The 22593-nt window shown below is 47.9% G+C and overlaps 1 protein-coding gene and 1 long non-coding RNA gene across 3 annotated transcripts in view; one reads left to right on the forward strand and one right to left on the reverse strand.

Moving 5' to 3' along the window:
- Positions 1–22593, reverse strand: part of CRACD (capping protein inhibiting regulator of actin dynamics) — a 190259-nt gene that overhangs the window by 61009 nt on the left and 106657 nt on the right. The window contains exon 3 of the mRNA XM_073645446.1: positions 5214–5391. Coding sequence (XP_073501547.1) covers positions 5214–5391 — 178 coding nt within the window. The remainder of the gene's footprint in view (positions 1–5213; positions 5392–22593) is intronic.
- The window catches only part of LOC141159328 (uncharacterized), a 75942-nt gene continuing 58856 nt past the window's right edge, over positions 5508–22593 (forward strand). For both annotated transcript variants that reach the window (XR_012249340.1, XR_012249346.1), the window contains exon 1: positions 5508–5700. This is a non-coding gene — a long non-coding RNA (uncharacterized lncRNA). The remainder of the gene's footprint in view (positions 5701–22593) is intronic.

Genomic DNA, 22593 nt, shown 5'->3' on the forward strand with positions numbered 1-22593 from the left:
TTTGGGAGGTGTGGGGGGGGCAGTGGCGGTAGTGGAGCGGGGTCACAAGAGGCAGGAGCACGGTTGCCACTTCAGGAACCTGGCCGCTGGGTCAATCACGTGTGTCCACTATTAAAGAAAATGAATATCCACTGCTCCCCACGCCCATAATCCAGCCCACTTCTCAGCACCGAGGTTAGTGATAGTAAATGACATTGAAGATTTTCACTACCATAGACACCAGTGCAGAGAGGTGGGTGGGATTATGGGCTTGGGGAGCAGTGAATATTAATTTCCTTTTAATGGAGAAATTAAGATTCACTGCTCCTGCTGCTGATGGCTTCCTGCAGCGGTGACCCCTCTCCTGCCTTCGGCACGCCTGTGACTGGGGGCACATGGCAGTGACGGCATGCACTGCCCATCACTTACACGCCGAAGTCAATTGCCGGTATTAAAAAGAGGATGCCTCGCACCTGGGGAGTGGAAGGATAGTAAGCAGAATCGTTTATCTGTGAGGCATAAATACCAGGATGGGCCTATTATGGGGGACATATATACCAGGATGAGTGACATCAGGAAGGGGAACATATATACCAGGAAGGCGCCCAGGATGGGGGACATATATGCCACGGTGGGGAACATATATACCACGATGGGGGACATATACAGTAATGGCCAAAATTGTTAGCACCCTTGAAATTGTTCCAGAAAATGAAGTATTTCTCCCATAAAAATATTGCAATTACACATGTTTTGTTATATTCATGTCTATTTCCTTTGTGTGTATTGTAACAACATAAGAAAAGGAAAATTGGACATAATTTCACACAAAAACCCCAAAATGGGCCAGACAAAATTGTTGGTACACAAAACTTAATATTTGACTGCACACCTTTTGGAATAAATAACTGCAATCAATTGTTTCTTATAACTATTAACAAGTTTCTTACATCTCTCAACTGGAATTTTGGACCCCTCTTCTTTTGCAAACTGCTCCAGGTCTCTCTACCATCAGCAATTTTAAGATCTCTCCACAGGTGTTCAATGGGATTTAGATCTGGACACATTGCTGGCCACTTCACAACTCTCCAGCGCATTGTTTCCATCCATTTCTGGAGTATATTTTAGGATGCAGTCCAAGCTTTCTGACACTGGGCACTACATTGAGACCCAAAATCTTTTGGTAATCATCAGATTTCATGATACCTTGCACACAGTAAAGGCACCCTGTGCCACAGGCAGCAAAGCAGTCCTAAAACATCTTTGAAACTCCACCATATTTGACTGTAGGTACTGTGTTCTTTTCTTTGTAAGCCTCATTCCGTTTCGCTAAACAGTAAAATGATGTGCTTACCAAAAAGCTCTCTCTTGGTCTCATCTGTTCACAACACACTTTCCCAGAAGGATTTTGGCTTACTCACGTACATTTGGCAAACTGCAGTCTAGCTTTTTTATGTCTCTGTGTCAGCAGTGGGGTGCTCCTGGGTCTCCTGCCATAGCGTTTAATTTAATTCAAATGTCGATGGATAGATTATGCTGACAATGATACACCCTGAGCCTGCAGGACAGCTTGAATTTCTTTGGAACTTGATTGGGGTTGCTTATCCACCATCAGGGCTATCCTGCATTACTACCTTTCATCAATTTTTTCTCTGCAATCCACGTCCAGAGAGCTTAGTTACAGTGTCATAGATTGTAAACTTCTTGATTATGTTATGTTACGCATCGTGGACAAAGAAACATTAAGATCTCTGGAGATGGACTTGTAACCTTGAGATTTTTCAACAATTTTGGTTCTCAAGTTCTCAGACAGTTCTCTTCTCCTCTTTCTGTTCTCCAAGCTTAGTGTGGCACACACGCACACGCAATGTAAAGATTGAGTCAACTTCTCCCTTTTTATCTGGCTTCAGGTGTGAGTTTCATATTGCCCACACCTGTTACTTACCACAGAGAAGTTTGAACGAGCATCACATGCTTGAAACAAAGTTGTTTACTCACAATTTTGGAAAGGTGCCAACAATTTTGTCCAGCCCATTTTTGGGGTTCTGTGTTAAATGATGTTCAATTTGCCTTTTTTTCCTATGTTTTTTTGTGCTGTTCTAATACACAAAAAGGAAATAAACACATGTTTAACAAAACATGTGTAATTGCAATAATTTCCTGGGAGAAAGATGACGCGCCCCCTGGGCCGTGGGGTACTCGATGCCGGACCGGTCGTTGCTTGGGGAGATGTCACAGTGGCGGTGACCTGGTCCGTGACCCAGGGCAGTCAATCAAAGGGGAATATTTACAGGGGATTTATAATTTTTATATACAGTTCGTGATGCCACCTGTGGTATGCGGCTAAAGGGAGCCGCCGCTGCGGAGCAGGTCCTCTGGAGCTGGTGTGAATGCAGCAGAGTTGGTTTAGCTCTCCACAGGTAGAGCTTAGCTCCAGGGCAGTGCTGAGATGTTATGAATGTTGCGGTGTAGTGCAGGGGGTGATGGCGCAGCAATAATTTCACAGAGACGGTGGGGTGCAGTCTTCAGGGTTTTACTCACAGTTGTCAAGTTCCTCAGGTTGCACTGTCCAGTTTACATCCTCCCACGTCGCGCTGCGTTCACCAGGCAGGGGTTCAGCCAACCCTCAAGTACCTCCAGAGTACATAGCAGGACCCCCTTCTGTGTGTTCCTCCTGGCCATCTCCCTGCACCTCACACCTAGTGTCCCAATCCAGTGACTGTGGACCTTGTCGGGCGACGTCTTCTCTGTCCCCTGGGTCCTCTATAGCTACCTTCTTGGTGAGACTGATGTGGATTGTGGCTGCAGTACCTGAAATACTACAGCCTCCGGTTTCCTAGTTGAGACTTGAAGAACTCTGCTAGTTTAGGGACCTGTCCCCTCTGTGTGACCTGACCCCTCCACCGCCTGGCAGATTCGGGCGTACGGGTGGCCTCCAGCACTTCCCATACTCCTGGGGTCCCTTCCACGTTCCTGGAGTCTCTCCTGCTCCTCTCTCCTTCAGTCTGTCCAGGGCCTCTCCTCAGGCCCTCCTCCTGAGCAGAGCTCCTGCTCCCAACTCTTCCTCTCCCTGAAGGACTGTCTGAACACCCTCTAGAATGTTCCACCCTCTTTTTATATCACTTCTTCCAATGCTCCCCTGATTTACTTCCTCCACCCACACCCACTACATGGTTCCCCCTCACTTTGGTTCCCCCCACTCCAGCCAGGGACAGGGCTCAGCAAGAAGCGCAACACCTCTTGCCCTTCCAGCTGGTCTGGAGGAGTGTAGTGTTGGATGCAGGTGTTAGGGTCCCGGGCTGTACTCCTTCCTTACCTGAGAGTGAGATACCACACCTCTGGTTGAGATGCAGTACCTCTGTGGCGACCGAACCCTCAGGGGCGCCACAGATACTTCATTTTCTGGAACAATTTCAAGGGTGCCAACACTTTCAGCCATGACTCTATACCATGATATGGAGCATACATACCAGGATGGAGGACATATACACCAGGCTGGGCCACATCTGTATCAGGAAGTGGGACATTTGGACAGAATTTGGTGACCTTACCCCCATAACAATGTCAGCAGCAGATTTCCCCATAACAGTGCGTCATAATCACGTTTTGCTTACATTTTTTTCCCATTTCCCTCCTCTAAAACCTAGGTGCACCTTATGGTCCGATGCGTCTTATAGTCTGAAAAATACAGTATTTTCCAAACCAATTACAAGCTATCTAGTATTTACATTTGTGCAAATTTATTAACAAACACCAATACTTTTTCCCTGTGTCATTTCTTATGATTACACCTAACTTAATTTACGGACATCTATGGTTTGTTTTTTTGCCTGTGTGGATTGGATGGGTTGTTACTAGTGTTGAGCGAGTATGTTCTGTTAACCTTTTCGCCGAGTATGCTCGGGCCGAGCTCCGAGTATTTACAGCTGCTCGGTGATATGTTTGAATCGGCTCCCGTGTGCTTGATTTGCAACTGTTTGACAGTTTTACTACATGTGAGGAATGTCTATTTCTTACAGATTCCTCACATGTAATAAAGCTGTCAAACAGTTGCAAATCATGCACACGGGAGCGATTCAAACATATCACCGAGCAGCTGTAAATACTCGGAGCTCGCCCGAGCATACTCGGAACAGAACATACTCGCTCAACACTAGTTGTTACCGACATCTGGTGAGAATTTCATGTCAATCGCACCTTCAGGCCGGGGTCCCACTAGCGAATCACATCCGATGCGAGATGCTAATGACATTCGGCTCCTGCTCTGCTGCAAGCGGGCGCCGAATGTCAGTGCTCAGTGCTCCAAACCTCTTGCACAGACAGGATCGCAGCTCAGCTGCGGAGGGGATGGAGAAATTAATTTTTCTATCTCCTCTGTTGCTGGCATCGGCGGGAATCGCACTGCACTCGGGTGTTATCCAAGTGCAGTGTGATGTTTCACACGCACCTATAGATTATATGGGTGCGTGCGATCCGAATACAACATGCTCGCAATCCGATCGGTGCTGGGGAAAAATGCAACTGAGCACAGAAACATAGGACTAAATTGGTCTGAATGCAATCCGATTTTTTATCAGATTGCATTCGTCCAATTTAATCGCAAGTGAGAGCGAGCCCTTAGAAATATGTTTACTTAGAAAATAGCTGATGTGTTCAATACTTATTTCACCTGCTGTATATATGTAAAATAGTAATTGGATTGTCTCAAGTGTATTGAATTTAGTAATAAAGAATATGGGGAGACCATGGTCAAGATAAAATTAAAATCTGTTAGAGAGACCAGGCTCAAGATAAAAATAAAAATCTGTTAGGGAAACAAGTTCTGGACTGTAAGGTATTTTGGGATTATCAGCTGTTGGATGAAAGGAGATTCCAATATTGTAAAAGAAGAAGGTATTACATCCCCATCCTGCGGTCTTCTGCATCATGATGACAATCCCACTGACTTTTAATAGCTTTGATCGTTATAATGGGGTCTCCATCATCACCCTGACGTGCGAGTCAGTCAGTATGGCCTTATAAAAAGTTCTATCTAATCATCAGACACTTCAGTAGGAGAGCTGCTGCTTCTACCTGGCACACAGACCTGTCGTACTGGTCTGACGTGAGTCACAGCTCTGGGAATTATGGATCTTTTCTCGGTATCACCTGCAGTTGGTATCACATATTTCGTCAATCCAAAATGAGGAGTACACAATCGGCCAATGTACATAAAGGAATAAGCTGTTGCTAACCTCAGATCATCGCATGCTTCTTCATCAGAGGGCAGGGTTGAGTCCGGGTTAATGCACACGCTCCCAATAGACCGGCTGGGCTTAAGTTTGCCTTCTTGAAAGTGAAGCGAGGAAGTTTTCTTTTTCTTTTTACCGAACAGTTTTCTTAGAGGTTGAAACTTTCCTGTCCTCTTCTTCTCTGCAGAGAGGAAACGCACAGTGTTATCAGAATTGCCAGCAGCATTAAGGCATGGCCGCCGTCACTAATAATAAGATAGGACAAAGTCAAAGTGCAATAAGCAGGAGTATGATCAAACAAGCGCTCGGAATGAATGTCTTGCATTGCCACTGAAGCAGAACTGAGATTATAAAGTCATGCGTTAATAAACACAGATTTCCAAATCACAACACTGTCCCTCTCTGGCGGCTCAGTGAATATATCTGATCGCACTCCACTGAACATGGGGATCTGTGCCAGGATCATAACCACGGACATTCATAAAGAAAGGTGAGAAGCTGTGCATAGACACTGGTTCTAAAACGCTATTAGGATCTGTGAAAATCTAATATCAGAAGATCACGTGTATTAGATTGTGAAAAAGAGGAGGAAGTCTTGTCGAGTTTTCTAAAAATTCTGAACAACATCTGTCTGGCACTCAGGGTTGCCAACCATCCAGAAATTCCAGGCACGTTTTTGCCCTGTCCGTAAAAAAAATTCAAGGTGTCTGTGATTTTTTTGAAGCTGAAGAAACTTATAGTGTTATTTTGACTGCAATTATGCTCATTTTACAATTTACAGTTAATGCAGCTGATGTCTTCATATCAAGAATGATGGACTGATAATCATAATGATTTTTTATAGATTTATTATAGTGTCCCTATAAATTATTGCCTCTGCGTGATTTTGGTTGGCAACACTGATGGCACTTACTGAATTGCCTAAAACTTAGCTAAACTAGAGCAAACTTTTCTTAAAGGGAACCTGTCACCAGAAATAATGCTATTAACCTGCAGATATGCAGTTAATCTACAGGTTAACAGCGTTAGTATGCTGCCCGGCGCCTGCACGCAGCCGTATGCAGAGCAGCTGCTGTAACTGCGCCACCGATCCTGACTGACACTCCCTCTGCATTGCAGCCAGCTGTCAGTCAGGGTCGGGACGCGGTAACAGCGGCCGCTCTGTATACTCAAAGCAATGACTGAACCTGTAGCGCCCCCCGCACCCATGACTGAAACCGAATGCTGGCAGGGAGAATAAAGTTAATTTTCTCCCCACTGCATTCAGCTGCATGCAGGCGCCAGCCAGCATAATAACACTGTTAACCTGCAGATTAACCCCATATCTGCAAGTTAATAGCGTTATTTCTGGTGACAGGTTCCCTTTAAAGTGGTTGTCTGGGATTTTAAACAACTGGCAATGAGATGAAAATGTGTTAAACCGGTTTTCCAGGCTCAAAAAAAATGTCTTCAGTCCCTTCATGTGACTGCAGACTGCCAGTGTGGACATTGCACACTGTAAGGGTTCCCCTTTTTTCCCAGATTTGCATACTTGCTTACTAGACACAAGGCAATTCCACTTTAGATTTACACATATTTACATGGAATATAACTAAAACAATCAACGCTAAGTATCTTGAATTTGACTGGTTTAGTAAGTCCAATATCAAATAGCTTATTAAGCCGTTTTTAGGGGGATCCCTAAATTGAGAGCAGCTAGAATGAGCATGTCTCTCTCGGTCTCTCTTTTTGTCTCTGGAGGATGCAACACATTTGTGCATTACATGAACGGACCTTACAAAATAAGCAAGGTGAACAGTCAGGCAAATGTTAATTCTTTGCTAATCCATCGCAAAAATGGAAGACCATCTTGTAAATGCATCAGTAGGTATTACAACCCTAGTAATATTGCCAAATTGGAGATCTATCATTGGTTCAAGATGAAATTTTATTCATAAGGATGATTATCTAATGCGACTTACCTTGATAAAAGCAATGTATTAGGCTGACCTTCTGAACTTGTGCTAACCATCTCATACTATCAGCAATTAACTGCATGGGATCAGCGAAGTGCCGGAGATTTTATACCCTTCACATTGTAGCAATCGAACTACTCGGTATTTACTATACACATATATCTTTATTTAGCCTTCATAAAGGAAGATAATACGAGAACATAATGCAACATCTAACACAATCTAAAAAACACTAAAAAAAAAAAACCTAGATATCAACCAAATACAGCTACAGCGACAATTGTGCGGATGACGGTTTATTGGATTTTAAATGGAAGATAATACAAATTTTAACTGCAAAACGAATGTAAATGAATCAGCTGCAAATGCCTCTTCTTCCCAAAAGTCTGTGTATTGATTGGGAAAGGAAGTTTATTTCCGTCTCATTTACTGTATTATGTATTATACTATCCTCAGTTTACAGATGATCGCAGCTATCCTCATAGAACCTCAAGTCTGGGGGATGTAGCAGTTTATCATGGCAGATGGTTCAAAGACTCTTTGTAAATCTTGTATGTCTTTCCTATTTTATCAGCATGAACAAATGTGAATCTTAAGTGGCAGGCAATTCCTTTCTGTACTCTTGGCCTGAACCCTACACTAGAGACTGACATATGTATCACATTTTCAGATATTTGCAGATAAATTCATAATATCTTGAGCCATATCTTGACAGTGTACTGATTTATCTTTTATTGTACTCACTTATATAGCACCATCATATTCTACAGTACTCTACAGACAATCATCACTGTCCCCATTGGGGCTCACAATCTAATTCCCTATCAGTATGTCTTTCGAGTGTGGGAGGAAACCGGAGAACCCGGAGGAAACCCACACAAACACGGGGAGAACATACAAACTCCTTGCAGATGTTGTCTTTGGTGGGATTGCAATAAGGGACCCCATCGCTGAGAAGCAACAGTGCTAACCACTGAGCCACCGTGCTGACCTAGGCAATCTGTCCTAAGCATATGCTAATGAGGCTGAAAGTGTATTGGGGGCGTGTTGATGCATAGCGAGTGCATCAGTCTTCATCATTGCCTGGTACCTGGTGTCAAGTTAAAGGGAACCTGTCATGTAAAATAATGCTATTTACCTGCAGATATGGGGTTAATCTGCAGATTATTCACGTTCTGACACTGTGCAGTCCCGGCACTGAGAGTCCCACTGCTGGGAGGAAATGATCTTTATTCCCCGAGGCAGCGTTCGGTTTCCAGTCATGGGAGGGTGGCACCGGCACAGTTTCAGTCACTGCTCAGTGTATAGAGAGCGGTGGCTGTAACTCCTGCACTGACTGACAGCCGGGTCTAATGCTTAGCCACTGCCAGTTGGTGCCAGGGGCGCGGTTACAGTGGCTGCTGTCTAGGCACAGAGCGGTGACTGAAACTGTGCCGCACCGCTCCCATGACTGGAAGCTAAACGCTGCCAGGGGAATAAAGTTCATTTCCTCCTGGCAGTGGGACTCTCAGTGCCGCCACTGCACAATGTCTGAATGCTATTAACCCCATATCTGCAGGTAAATAGAGTTATTTTACATGACAAGTTCCCTTTAACCTAAAAATGCTTGTTGTGATCAACTTTTTTACTCCCCATCAGATAATATGGCCTTGTAGGTCTTGATAATACAAGCTAAGAAATACTGGTCTGGCCCCAAAGTATTGCACCAGCGCTCAGAAATATAATTCAAAAACAATTGGGCGTGTAAGTGCACAGAGATCGCATCAGTCTTCTTCAATTGCTCCCCGCCTGGTGCCATATTGTCCTTGTCTCTGTCAAGAAATGTGTCGCCAGGCGGGGAGCAGTTAGGACTGGTGCATCCATACTAATCCTATGCATTTCCAGCCTCATTAGCATAAACTGTCAGAACACGATGGGGTGCGGGGGGGGGGGGGGGGTAAAGTTGATAACAGATTCCCTTTAAGTTGTAAATGCTGCCTTCATTCGTCTTTTGATACAAAGATCTTCAGATCTATGTGTATGCTGCCAGAATCTCCCATTCCCTGCAATGCCCATGGCAGGCTGGCACTGGGAGGAGAACTGCGGTCCCTTTGTCCAGGAAACAATACAATGATAAATATAGTACAAATGCATTATCAAAGAGAGCTTCCATTCCATACTGACACTTTTCCCATAAGGTAAAGGGGTGATTCAAGGGTATAAATATATGAAAACGTAATTTTCTTAGGAAAAAAATAATCATTGCAGTCTCCTTGTCTTCTGTGATAAACTCAGTGATTGATGTTCGCCATTATATTTATTTAAAATGTTTTGTAAAATGCTAATCTGAGATGTAAAAGCAAACAGTAGGATGAAATAATTATTGAGAACATCCACATAATTATATGGAGAAAGCAGGAACAAAAGTCTAGAGAAATTATCCCTTGAAATGATATTCCCTATTGATGTCTAATAAAGGAACAAGTCACATGCAAAACTGACTGTATCAGGCTGATTCCATATCCAGAATTATGTGTTCACAACGCAGTCTTCTCATGTCATCTTATCCCATCTCATCATCCCGCGTACAGTATAGTCCCAGCACAGGTCTTTGGTATGGAAGGTTCCTTGTCCATGCTGTGTACCCAAATCTAGTGACACAAATAATCTTACTGAATTATTCTAGATAGTACCGATCACTATCTCCGCAAAGGGCCACATGGTTTGCACACAGTGTTAACACCTGTACCCCTTTTTCATTTGCATGAAAAATTGTTGGCCAAATAGTCGAGCCAGTTTGGTAAGGATACCATTTCAGAAATGATCATACCAGTATGTCTTGGAAAGAAAATTAGCCTTAATAAACTACCAGTACTCCTAATACCAATTTTATTCCAAAATATTTAAAACATCACAGTAGTGAGGAGACAATAAAACAACGTTTCAGCCACACGGCCCTTCTCAAGCCTAAAATACAGTCACAATGACTGTATTTTGTCACCTCACTGCTTTGTTGTGTTAAATATTTTGCAATAAAGTTTGTATTTTTATCAGGATCTCTATATTGCCTCAGACATCTTTGGGTTTGCTGCTGTTTTTGGACCTGGTGGAAGGTGTTGCCGAGTAGCCCATACTCATCAATGGTGCATGGGAATTCTATATTGGACCCCAAGGAAGATTGTTTTTGTCATATTTCCGCATTTATGGAAGGTAGGTTATCGTCCGTTTCGGGCAGCCCTCCTTCCTCATTGCATAGCTAGATGCGGCGTTGACTACACGTGCCACAGTGAGGTGCAAGAAACTAATAGCCACTAAATGAAGGTTAAATTTATCTTAACGTTCAATACGACCCGAGTGCTCAGTAAATACATCAATATCCAACCAACAAATGAATTTAGAGGCAAATGGTCTAAAGATTAAAAAGACATACATTTCATGAAATCCTACTAAATCATACATGTAGGATAAATAACAAAAGTAACCCCTCGAACAATGCTAGTAAGTGCATGCACTAATAACATGTTGCCACCAGGTAAAAGTAACATATTACTTTTGCCACCAGGTAAAAGTAACCATCATTAGGCTATGTGCGCACAATCAGGATTTGAAGCAGAAATGTCCTGAGCATGTCTGCATCTCCTTGGCAGGAAAAATGCTGCAGAAAAACTGTGTGGTTTTGCCGCGTTTTTGATGCGTTTTTTATGAGGTTTTTGAAGCATTTTTTAACATCAATGAATTATTTTTGGAGCTAAATAAAGTTATTTGGTGGGACATTGCTTAAACCCTTGGATTACCTTCAGAACTGGGTGAGTATATTGGTTAATTTAAATGATTAAAGAATGTCTGTTGTATTTCAAATAAAGTGTTTGCTTTGTGTCTGAGTGTTTATTTAATTCTTTACTTTACTTTAATTAGGTTTGGTCATGAAAAGGTCTGATTGACACCTTGACATCACATAAACAAAAGACAAAAGAACTAGGTGTCAGCTGATCCCATACACCCAATCTTCATTAGCATTTCCATTCATGTAATTTATGCAGCAGCTGTGACCTGCTATTTTTAGCCTAGGAAGGTTCCATTTGCAAACATGTTCCCTGGCTATAATTAACAGCTCACAGCTGTTTCATTAGCCCCTACGTCCCCCCGATCAGCACTCAGCAGCGCTTTGGACGCAGCATATTTTTGCAGCGTTCAAAACGCTGTGTTCTAATGCCGCACTTTTGCTGTCCATGTGAATCCACCGCATATAATGACACTTCAATCGGGCAAAATCTGCAGCGGAGACTAGAAATTAACATGCTGCGGGTAAGTTTGAGTAAGTGGCCAGGGTCAGGAGCCGCTGCAGGTTTGACACTGCGTGTTCATACAGCGTCAAACCCACAGCGTTCAGATCTTACAGTATAGTGGATGGGATCTCTAGAAATCCCATGTCCGCTATGTGTACATCAGAGGCTGCGGATCACTCGTGTACACTGACATGCCACACGTATTTCAGGACCGCAGCATGTCAAGTTCTCTTGTGGAGTTGCTAGTCTCCGCAACAGAAATTTGACTACTAGAATGTATTGAATGCGGTAAATCCGCATGGTTCAGTGAACACATGTGGATTTACCTGCGTTCAATAGAATGTAGCATTTTGGACGCAGCAAAAATATGAGTCCAAAGCGCTGCTACGTCCGGATCTTGGGCACAGAGCCTAAAATTTAAAAAAAAAAATGGCGTGGGATCCCACGTCATTTTTATAACCAGCAGAGGAAAAGCCGACCTCTGGGGGCTGATACTAGTAGCTAGGGAAGGGGCCATTAGTCAACAATGTTCCCTGGCTATTAATATCAGCCCACAGCTGTTTGCTTAAAAAATTGACGTAGGGCCCCCCTATAAAATCTAACCAGAAAAGGCTAAACAGACAGCTGCAGGCTGATATTAATAGCCAGGGAAGGGGCCATGAATACTAGCCCCCTCCATGGCTATTAATATCACTCCTCAGCAGTCCCAGAAATGGCACATCCATAAGATGCACTAAATCTGGCGCTTAGCCTCCGCTCTTCCCACTGCCCTGTAGCGGTGGCGAGTGGGGTAATGGGGTTGGGGTTCACGTCAGCCTTGCATTGGCGGCTGATGTGAAGCCCAGGCTAGTAATGGAGGGCGTCTATAAGACTCCCCCATTACTCACCACGTAGTAAAATGGTCGCCGCTTTTTCAATAAAAGACACGCCCAGAATAAATTATTTTAATGAAGTAAAAAACACACGGTTCTGCAATTTTTTTTATTACCTTCTGTTCGCGGAGCCATTGATCTTCTGAAAAAAACGTATTATAACAAACAACCATATCCCTCACTTGTCCGCGGCGTCAACGATGCAGTCCACGTACCACCAACGATTGTCCCATGGCGATCCGGGTCACTTCTACAGCACTGACATCAGCAATCACTGATGTCACTGCTGTAGAAGACTGCACTGTATACTGACAGGGGTGTAAAATTACTCCTGTCAGTGTACATGCTGCTGCAGGAGGTCACTGGGGTTCATCAGCTGAAGATCAGCTGATCAGCCCCGGTGAACTTACCACCATGGGAACGTTCTTGAGAATGTTCCCATGGTGAGGTCAGGTGAGCGATCAGCTGATCGCTCAAGTGACCACAGGGCCTGGCAGCACAGTATACCACTGGGAGCGAGCGCCGGGAGGAGAGGATCGCCGGGGACCACGGGGGCCACCGCACAGGTGAGTATAAAGGTTTTTTTTTCTTTTTACTTTTTTTAACCGCTTGGTAGCTGGCTTGGCTGAGGAGAACTACTGCTACCCCCAGCCACGCCACTCTCGCTGTTAACAGCGGGAGCAGCAGTCGGATGAGAGGAGATGTAGTCGTCCAATTCCGACCCGGGTACCACCCGCACCGCTTTTCCGCCGCGGTTTCGCGCCTATTGGCTTTAATTGAAATGCAGCAAATCCACAGGTATAAATATTATACCTGCGGTTTTGCTACGGTTCAATTCAAGTCAATGGGCGCAAATTCGCGGCAGAAATGCCCGAAGAATGGCCATGCTGCGTTTTTCTCCGCAATGGTAATCCTGATGTGCTGTGCACATGATGCGGAAATTTCCGCTCAGGATTACCATTGCGGAGAAAAACCTGGCAGACCTATTAACGAGCGTTTTTGCAGCTTTTCCGCGGCGGAAAAACCACTGCGATAACGCATCAAAAACGCTTAGTGTGCACATAGCCTAAGGATTATCCACGAGTTTTATGTAATGTTACATTAAAAAGGAACTTTCACCAGTTTGAGCATGTTAAACTTGCCACATCATAGAAAGGTGGCTGCAGAGCTGAGTAAACTGTAGTTTTTAATCATTTCTCCTCCCATTGCGAAGATATTGGCTTGTAAAGTTTAAGTCTTAAGTTATGTTATAGTTCAACTGGGCATTACCAGAGATTTGTTCTTGGGGGCGTGTACGTCTTCCCTTGCATGAAGTTGACCAATCATAAGCAGGTAGCGTTATGCAGGAGAGAAAAGAACACTCCCTCCTCACTGATCTCTGCAGCTACTGTGTATAGATAGTACAGAGCTGAGTTATGTATCATTAAGAACACTTTCAGATCTCATCTCAAGGCAGTCAGCGTGGAAGAAGGGTGCCAGTTGACAGCACCATGAGATATCTGGAAGTGTTTGTAATGATAACTCAGCTCAGCTGCCCAGTTGAATTATAACATAAGTTATAACCTAAACTTTGCAAGCTAATATCTCTACAACGGAGAGAAATTAAAAAGTGAAGAAAAATGTTTTGCTCTGCTCTGCTCTGCAGCCACTATTTCATGATGTGGACAGTTTAAAATGCTCAAACTGGTGAAAGTCCTCATTAAAGGGAGTCAGTCAGCTCAAAATGACTGTTCAAACACAGCACAGTGGCTCAATACACCCTTAACGTGGCAAAGTAGTTCAATGCACCTTTCCACTTACTTTTTTTCCATCTATCTCTGACCTTCTCTGACTCCTGTAACTTCAGAACTGTGAATCAAGGGAGATTAGGGTAGAACTAGATGGAAACAAGAAGGTAGGAAGGTGCACTGAACTTTGTGGCTAAGCCAAGGGTGCACTGGGCTTCGCTTGAACAGTTATTTTTTGCTTCTCCAGCGACCTCATCAGTATTCTGTGACGGCTGGACAGGAGCTCTGCAAACTTCCTCCTGCCTGATGGCATCCCACACTCTTATTTTGAATATCCAGCCTGGCGCCAAGTTACCGTTGTAGCAAGACACACACAAAATGTCGTACCAGGCTGACTATTCAACAGAGGAGCCAAGGATGTCGGCAACCAGGAGGCAGTTCGTAGGGCTCCCGTTCAGAGGTCATGGAATACTGATGTTGCTGCTGGACCAGGTCTTGTGAATTTAATAGTTCATCTCTAGTTATTATATATCTAAGGCCATGGGCCCACTATCAGGTGCTGATTTTTAGGTGTTGGCCTAGACCCCATAATTCCAGTGAAAGGAAATCTTAATGCTTCAGCATACAAGACATTTCAGACAACTGTATGCTTTCAACTTTGCAGGAACAGTCTGGGAAAAGCTCCTCTCTATTTCCCATGACTCTGCCCAATGCACAAAGCAAGGTCCTTAAAGGCATGGTTGGATGAGTTTGATGTGGAAGAACATGACTAGCCAGCTGAGAGCCCTGACCTCAACCCCATTGTGCACCTTTGGGATGAACTAGAATTGAGACTGCGTGCCCGACCCTCTCATCAAACAGTGGCTGACTTCAGTAATGCTCTTCTGGATGAATAGGCAAATATTCTTCCAAACACCCTACAAAATCTGTGGAAAAAAAGTGGAAGATGTTCTATCTGCAAGGGGGGAAACAAATCCATATTACTGCCTATGGATTTAGAATGAGATGTCATAAAAAACTCATGTACAGTGGGAAAAAAAGTGTTACGGATCTGGGTGGTGCAACCTCTGTGCTGCGGTGCAAGGAGGGACTAGAGGGGCGTGACTAAGTATCTACTCGGCCTGACCAGGGTCGCATGGCGGCTCAGTCGACTCCGTGAACCAGGGAGGGACCGAGCAGAGGGACTAGGTGCCACTCTGGGACCGACCTTGTATGAGAGCAGGTGACTCCCACGGGTCAGAAGGCAGGAACTGACCGGTACAGCGGAAGAGCACGGCAGGCAGACTGACGGGTGGTCCAGGTAGTCAGGCAGGCTGATTCGGCTGATAGCCAGACAGGTGCACCGGGTAGGCAAGCTGGCGGGTACAACAGATAACAGGCAGGTGCTTCCAGGTAATCAGGCAAGTGGGCAAGGCAGGTAAAGGCAGGCATGCGGGCACGGTAGGTACCAGGCAGGTGCTTCCAGTTAAGCAGGCTGGCAGGCATGACAGGTAACAGGCGGGTGCTTCAGGGAAAGCAGGCTGGCAGGTAACAGGCAGGTGCTTCCAGGTAAGCAGGCGGGCAGAGCCCATAGACAGACTGGCGGACTGGACTGAAGACAGACTGTCGGGCTGGAAAGTAGTCAGGCTGGCGGACTGGACTGACTTGCAGAGGACCTGAGGGCTGAAGCAAAGTAAGTATCACAAAGCAACAACCTTGCACGGGCACCTCCATATTGGAGTAGGTGCTTTAAATAGGGAGAGTCCTCCGGCCATTGGCCGGGGACTTTTTAGGACGGTGCGCGCGGCCCCTTTAAGAGGGAGGGAGCTCGCGCGCCCTAAGCACAGTGCCCGGGAAGCTGTGTGCACCAGCAGCAGCAGGGAGGCCGGAAGACACAGGAGCAGGAGTGCGGCGGTAAGGGGGGCGGTGTCTTCCTAGCAGAGGGCAGATACGCCGATGCTACAGTACCCCCCCCTTTACACCCCCTCTTTTTTAGGCCAGCAAGAAATTATTTAAGAAGAAGGGGGACATGGATGTTCTCCCTGGGCTCCCAAGACCTCTCCTCCGGGCCAAACTCCTTCCAATCCACCGGAAAAAAGGTTTTTCCTCTTACCCTTTTGGTGGCCAAAATGTTCTCTATCTCATAGACGTCCTCAGCGGAGACCGGAGCTGGGGTGGTGCCTGGATCGTCAGAAAAAGAATTAAGAATAACTGGTTTGAGGAGAGATACGTGGAAGGAGTTGGGAATCCGTAAGGTGGCCGGGAGTTTTAGCTTGTAAGCCACTGGATTGATTTGCTTGAGAACCTCAAACGGGCCGATGAACCGCGGACCCAACTTATACGATGGTATCTTGAGCCGAACATGTTTGGAGGAGAGCCAGACCCTGTCTCCCGGACGGAATTGAGGCGGATCCAGACGTCTCTTATCGGCATGTTTCTTCATCCGTTCAGAGGACAGAAGAAGTGTGGATCTAGTGTTCTCCCAAATGATAGAAAATTCGCTGACCAGAGATTCCGCGGCAGGATTGTCCACAGAAGCGGAGACGGGAAATGGAATCCGGGGGTGTTGGCCGTAGACCACAAAGAATGGGGATTTGGAAGAAGACTCATTCTCATGGTTGTTATAGGAGAACTCGGCCCAGGGCAGGAGCTCAACCCAATCATTATGATGAGCATTGACGAAATGCCGGAGAAAGCTGGTGAGGACCTGGTTGATACGTTCCACTTGACCATTGGACTGGGGATGATAAGCAGAGGAGAAGTCCAGGGTGACATCCAGCAGCTTACACGTAGCTCTCCAGAAGCGCGAAGTGAACTGAACCCCCTCGATCAGACACAATGTGGAGGGGAAGGCCTTGGAGATGAAAGAAGTGCTGGATGAAGTCCTTAGCCAGCTCAGATGCGGACGGGAGATCAGGCAGAGGGATGAAGTGAGCCATTTTATAAAAGCGGTCAGCGACCACCCAAATGACAGTACAACCGGCAGAAACAGGAAGATCCGTAATAAAGTCCATACCTATGTGTTGCCACGGGGCGGAAGGTACAGGTAAGGGCAGGAAACGACCAGTGGGAAGATGCCTGGGAACTTTGTTACGGGCACAGGAGGAACAAGCCGTGACAAAATCCGCAACATCCTTGCGTAGAGAGGGCCACCAGTAATGACGGGCGATGAGCAGGAAGGTCTTCCTCTGGCCAGCATGGCTGGCTAATTTGGACGAATGACCCCAGAGAAGAACCTTCTTACGATCTAGAACAGCTACAAAAGTCTTACCGGGTGGAAGACGAGACAGGTCAAATGGGGCCACAGTCATTATTCTGAGGGGTCGATGATATGCAGAGGCTCCTCCTCTTGGTCGGAGGACAGGAATGAGCGGGACAGAGCGTCGGCTTTAACGTTCTTGTCCGCAGGGCGGTAATGTAGAGTAAAGCAGAATCGGGCAAAGAACAGAGACCACCGGGCCTGACGTGGATTGAGTCTCTGGGCATTTTGTAAATAGGCCAGGTTTTTGTGGTCTGTGTAGATGACTACCAGGTGCAGAGTCCCTTCCAGCAGGTAGCGCCACTCCTCCAGCGCCAATTTGATGGCCAGCAACTCACGATCTCCTATGGAGTAGTTGCGCTCGGATGAGGAGAAGAGCTTGGAGAAGAAGCCGCAGGTTACCATTCTTCCGGACGGGGATTTCTGGGTGAGCACCGCTCCGGGTCGGAGGAGGAAGCATCAACCTCCAGGAAGAACTGCTTGTTGCAATTAAGACGGTAGAGCACAGGGGGGGAGGAGAAGGCTTGTTTTAGGGAGACGAAGGCCTCCTCCGCTTCGGGAGTCCACTCCTTGGGATTCGCTCCCTTACAGGTGAGCGCGGAGATGGGAGCGGTCCGGGAAGAGAAATGAGGGATGAAGAGGCGGCAATAATTTGCGAAGCCCAGGAATCGCTGAATCGCCTTCAACCCCTCCGGTCGGCACCATTTTAAGACCGCAGAAATCTTCTCGGGATCCATCCGAAGACCAGTCTCGGAGATAATATATCCTAGGAACGGAAGGGAAGTTTGCTCGAAGAGACATTTCTCAAATTTTGTGTAGAGACGATTCTGCCGGAGCCTAAGCAGTACCTGACGAACATTCTTCCGGTGTGTGGGCAGATCCGGAGAGAAGACCAGGATATCGTCCAGGTATACCACTACGCAAGAATACCAGAGATCTCGGAAGATGTCGTTAACCAGCTCCTGGAAGACGGCTGGAGCATTACAGAGACCAAAGGGCATCACGCGGTATTCATAGTGACCGTCCCGGGTGTTAAATTCCGTCTTCCATTCGTCTCCCTGGCGGATCCGGACCAAATTGTACGCCACACGAAGATCGAGCTTGGTGAAGATCTTCGCGCCTTTAAGGCGGTCGAACAGCTCCGAGATGAGAGGCAGGGGGTACTTATTCTTGATGGTGATCTGGTTTAGGCCCCTGTAGTCAATACACGGCCGTAGTGAGCCGTCTTTCTTTTTAACGAAGAAGAATCCTGCTCCAGCCGGGAAGTAGATTTCTGAATGAATCCCCTAGCAAGATTCTCCTCAATGTACTCAGACATGGCCCGGGTCTCAGCCAGTGACAAGGGGTAGATTCGCCCGCGGGGAGGAGAAGCACCGGGTACCAGGTCGATTGGGCAATCATACGGCCTATGAGGTGGAAGTGTCTCTGCCTCCTTGTCAAAGTTGTCCGCATAGGACCGGTAGGGTGCCGGCAGACCAGATAGATTAGCCGGAGAAGACGGAGGTCGAGCCGGACGAACCGGAACCAGGTAGGTCTCATGGCAATCCTGCCCCCAACGGAACACCTCACCGGATCGCCAATTCAGGACGGGTTCATGACTCTGTAGCCAGGGTAGACCTAGCAATAGGGAGTGGGAGAGTCCGGATAGCACATGAAAGGAAATCCTTTCCAAGTGCAGCATTCCCGCCTGCAAGGTCACTGGCTCCGTGACGAGCAAGATGGTCTCCGGAAGGAGTCTCCCATCCACGGAAGCGACTGCCAATGGTTCGGCCAGACGTTTGGTAGGAATCTGATACCGCTCCACAAGAGCCTGAGAAATGAGATTCCCAGCGGCTCCAGAATCCAGGTGGGCGGTCTCAAAGAAGCGGGTCTCTCCACTGGAAATAGAAACGGAAAGAGTCAAGGACGGAGAGGATTTACTCTTGCCTAGGACGACCTCTCCGAGCGGTCCTAGACACTGGAATTTCCCAGCTTCACCAGACAGGAACGGATCAGATGCTCCTTACTGCCACAGTAGAAGCAGCTCCCCTTGGCTCGGCGAGTCTCTTGGCGAGACTTGACCATCTTGGTCTGGTCTACTTGCATGGGTTCAGGCGAGCGTGACCGGGGAATTGCTGGTTGGGAGGCAGGTTTTTGGAATACAGGAGCGAGATGAGGAAATCTTCTCTCCCGGGTAGTCTCCTTAACTCGTTCCAGGAAACAGATGTCAATCCAGGTAGCTAGTGACACCAGGTCGTCCAGGGTGGAAGGGATGTCACAACCGGCTAGCTCATTCTTGATCCGTCCAGAAAGACCCTCCCAGAAGGTGGACACCAGGGCCTCGTTGTTCCAGACAATCTCATATGCGAGGGTACGGAACTGTATGGCATACTGGCCCATGGTGAGACTCCCTTGGTGGAGACGGAGCAGTGAGGAGGCAGTAGTAGTCTTCCGTCCGGGCTCAACGAAGACCTTCCGGAAGGCAGTGAGGAAACCCGGAAGATCGAACACCAGGGGATCCCCTCTCTCCCATAGGGGGTTTAGCCATGCCAATGCTTTCCCGGTGAGGTGAGACATGATGAACGCTACCTTGGCCCGGTCTGAGGGAAACTGATGTGCCAGGAGTTCGAAGTGCAGCGTGCACTGGTTTAGAAAACCCCGACATAAGACGGGGTCACCACCAAAGCGTGGAGGCGTAGAGAGCCGGGGTCCTGAGCTGGATGCCATGGCACTAGTAGGCTGAGGCGCCGCCGGAGCGGGTGCCGCTCGGCTCGAGACGGACACAGGTGGGATGGACAGCGTGTCCAGGCGGGAGTTGACAGACCGCAGGTAGGTCAGGATAGTTTCCTGTTGGGATCTCTGACGAGAAACCTCCTGGTACAGGTCAGAAAGCGAAGGAGCCTGGGAGGCACCGGGTTCCATGTCCCGTGCAAACTGTTACGGATTCAGGTGGTGGAACCTCTGTGCTGCGGTGCAAGGAGGGACCAGAGGGGCATGACTAAGTATCTACTCGGCCTGACCAGGGTCGCACAGCGGCTCAGTCGACTCTGTGAACCAGGGAGGGACCGAGCAGAGGGACCAGGTGCCACTCTGGAACCGACCTTGTATGAGAGCAGGTGACTCCCACGGGTCAGAAGGCAGGAACTGACCGGTATAGCGGAAGAGCACCGCAGGCCGGCTGACGGGTGGTCCAGGTAGTCAGGCAGGCTGATTCGGCTGATAACCAGACAGGTGCTCCGGGTAGGCAAGCTGGCGGGTACAACAGATAACAGGCAGGTGCTTCCAGGTAAGCAGGCAGGTGGGCATGGCAGGTAAAGACAGGCAAGCGGGCATGGCAGGTACCAGGTGTAGCGCCGGCGTCCCTGCCCTCTGCTAGGCAGGGACGCTGTTCCCCTCACCTCTCTGCTCCGTGCCCGGCGTCCTCCTCCCGCTCTGCTGGCAGCGCGCGCTCCTTCCCGGCCACTGTGCTTAGGGCGCGGGCGCTCTCCCTCCCTCTTAAAGGGGCCGCGCGCGCCGTCCTAAGGAGTCCCCGGCCAATGGCCGGAGGACTTCACCATATATAAGGCACCTCCTCCAAAATGGAGGTGCCCGAGCAATGTTGTTGCACTGTTCACTACTCTGCTTCAGCCCTCAGGTCCCGTTGCCAGTTACCTGCCAGATACCTGCCAGTTTCCTGCCAGCTTGCTGTCTTATTCCTGCCTGATTATCTGCTACCTGTCTGCTAGTCTGAGGTCCGACGGTCTGCCTTACTACTCCTGTCAGTCTGTCTAAGGACCAGCTTGCCTGCTCACCTGGGAGCACACATCTGCTACCTGCCTGCTAGCCTACCTGGAGGCTCCGCCGTCACGTGCTGTGACCACCTGCCTGTCCAGTGACTCCTGCCCGCTCACCTGGGAGCGCTCATCTGCTGCCTGTCTGCTAGCCTACCTGGAGGCTCTGCCGTCACGTGCTGTGACCACCCGCCTGTCCAGAGACTTCTGCCCGCTCACCTGGGAGCGCTCATCTGCCGCCTGTCTGGTGGTCTTCCTGGAGGCTCCGCCGTCACATGCTGTGACCACCCGTTCATCCAGAGACTCTCGCCTGCTCACCTGGGAGCTCACGTCTATCATCAGCCGCCACAGGTCGTACCAACCCTTTACCCAGAGACTGCCCCGGTCACTTGCCGTGACCATCTGCCCGTTCATCCAGAGACTGCCCCGGTCACTTGCCGTGACCATCTGCCCGTTCATTCAGAGACTGCCCCGGTCACTTGCCGTGACCATCTGCCCGTTCATCCAGAGACTGCCCCGGTCACTTGCCGTGACCTCCAGCCCGTTCACTCAGAGACTGTCCCGGTCACCTGCTGTGACTTCCTGCCCGTCTTCCCTGGTCGCCACCCGCTCCCTTACAAGGACCGCCCCCTTGTATAGTAGCTCAGAGGTTCCGCCTCCCAGACCCGTTACACCAGGCAGGTGCTTCCAGGTAAGCAGGCCGGCAGGCACGGCAGGTAACAGGCGGGTGCTTCCATTTAAGCAGGCTGGCAGGCACGGCAGGTAACAGGCCGGTGCTTCCAGGTAAGCAGGCGGGCAGAGCCCATAGACAGACTGGTGGACTGGACTGAAGACAGACTGTCGGGCTGGAAAGTAGTCAGGCTGGCGGACTGGACTGAAGAACAGACTGGCGGACAAGACTGACTTGCAGAGGATCTGAGGGCTGAAGCAAAGTAAGTATCACAAAGCAACAACCTTGCACGGGCACCTCCATATTGGAGTAGGTGCTTTAAATAGGGAGAGTCCGGGGACTTTTTAGGACGGCGCGCGCGGCCCCTTTAAGAGGGAGGGAGTGCGCGCACGCCCTAAGCACAGTGCCCGGGAAGACCTCTCCATTCTTTGTAAGTGGGAAAACTTGCAAAAACGGCCGTGTATCAAATACTTATTTTCCCCACTGTATCTTTTCCTGTGCTAATCTCTGCCACCATTTATAGGATATACGAAGGAGAAGTTGAAAAGAAAAGACCACAAATATGTTGCATTGAAGACTACGTGCTTCTTTGACATTGAGTTGGGTGAGCCCAGACTTACACCTTCATGATTTCCAGATGCATGATTAGTGTCTGAGTATCTACACTAGGGCTAGTTACAAAGGAAGCCAATAGGATGTGCAAGTCATGCTAAGCACCAGGATAGGGGATAACTTGGTGATCCCTGGGGGTCTGATCCTGAGATTTGGGCTCTGCAACCCCATCCTAAATGTAGTGGAGGTGTACATTATCATCCTCTGCTCTATTCATGTCCTGGAGTACGCCAAGTACAGAGCACAGCATTCTCTGCCAGTCCCATAGACAATGAATGAAGCCGAGTATTTGCAC

The sequence above is a fragment of the Phyllobates terribilis genome, unplaced genomic scaffold (assembly GCF_046119375.1).
Source record: "Phyllobates terribilis strain yellow unplaced genomic scaffold, ASM4611937v1 Scaffold_1__5_contigs__length_1240528914, whole genome shotgun sequence".
Taxonomy (NCBI): domain Eukaryota; kingdom Metazoa; phylum Chordata; class Amphibia; order Anura; family Dendrobatidae; genus Phyllobates; species Phyllobates terribilis.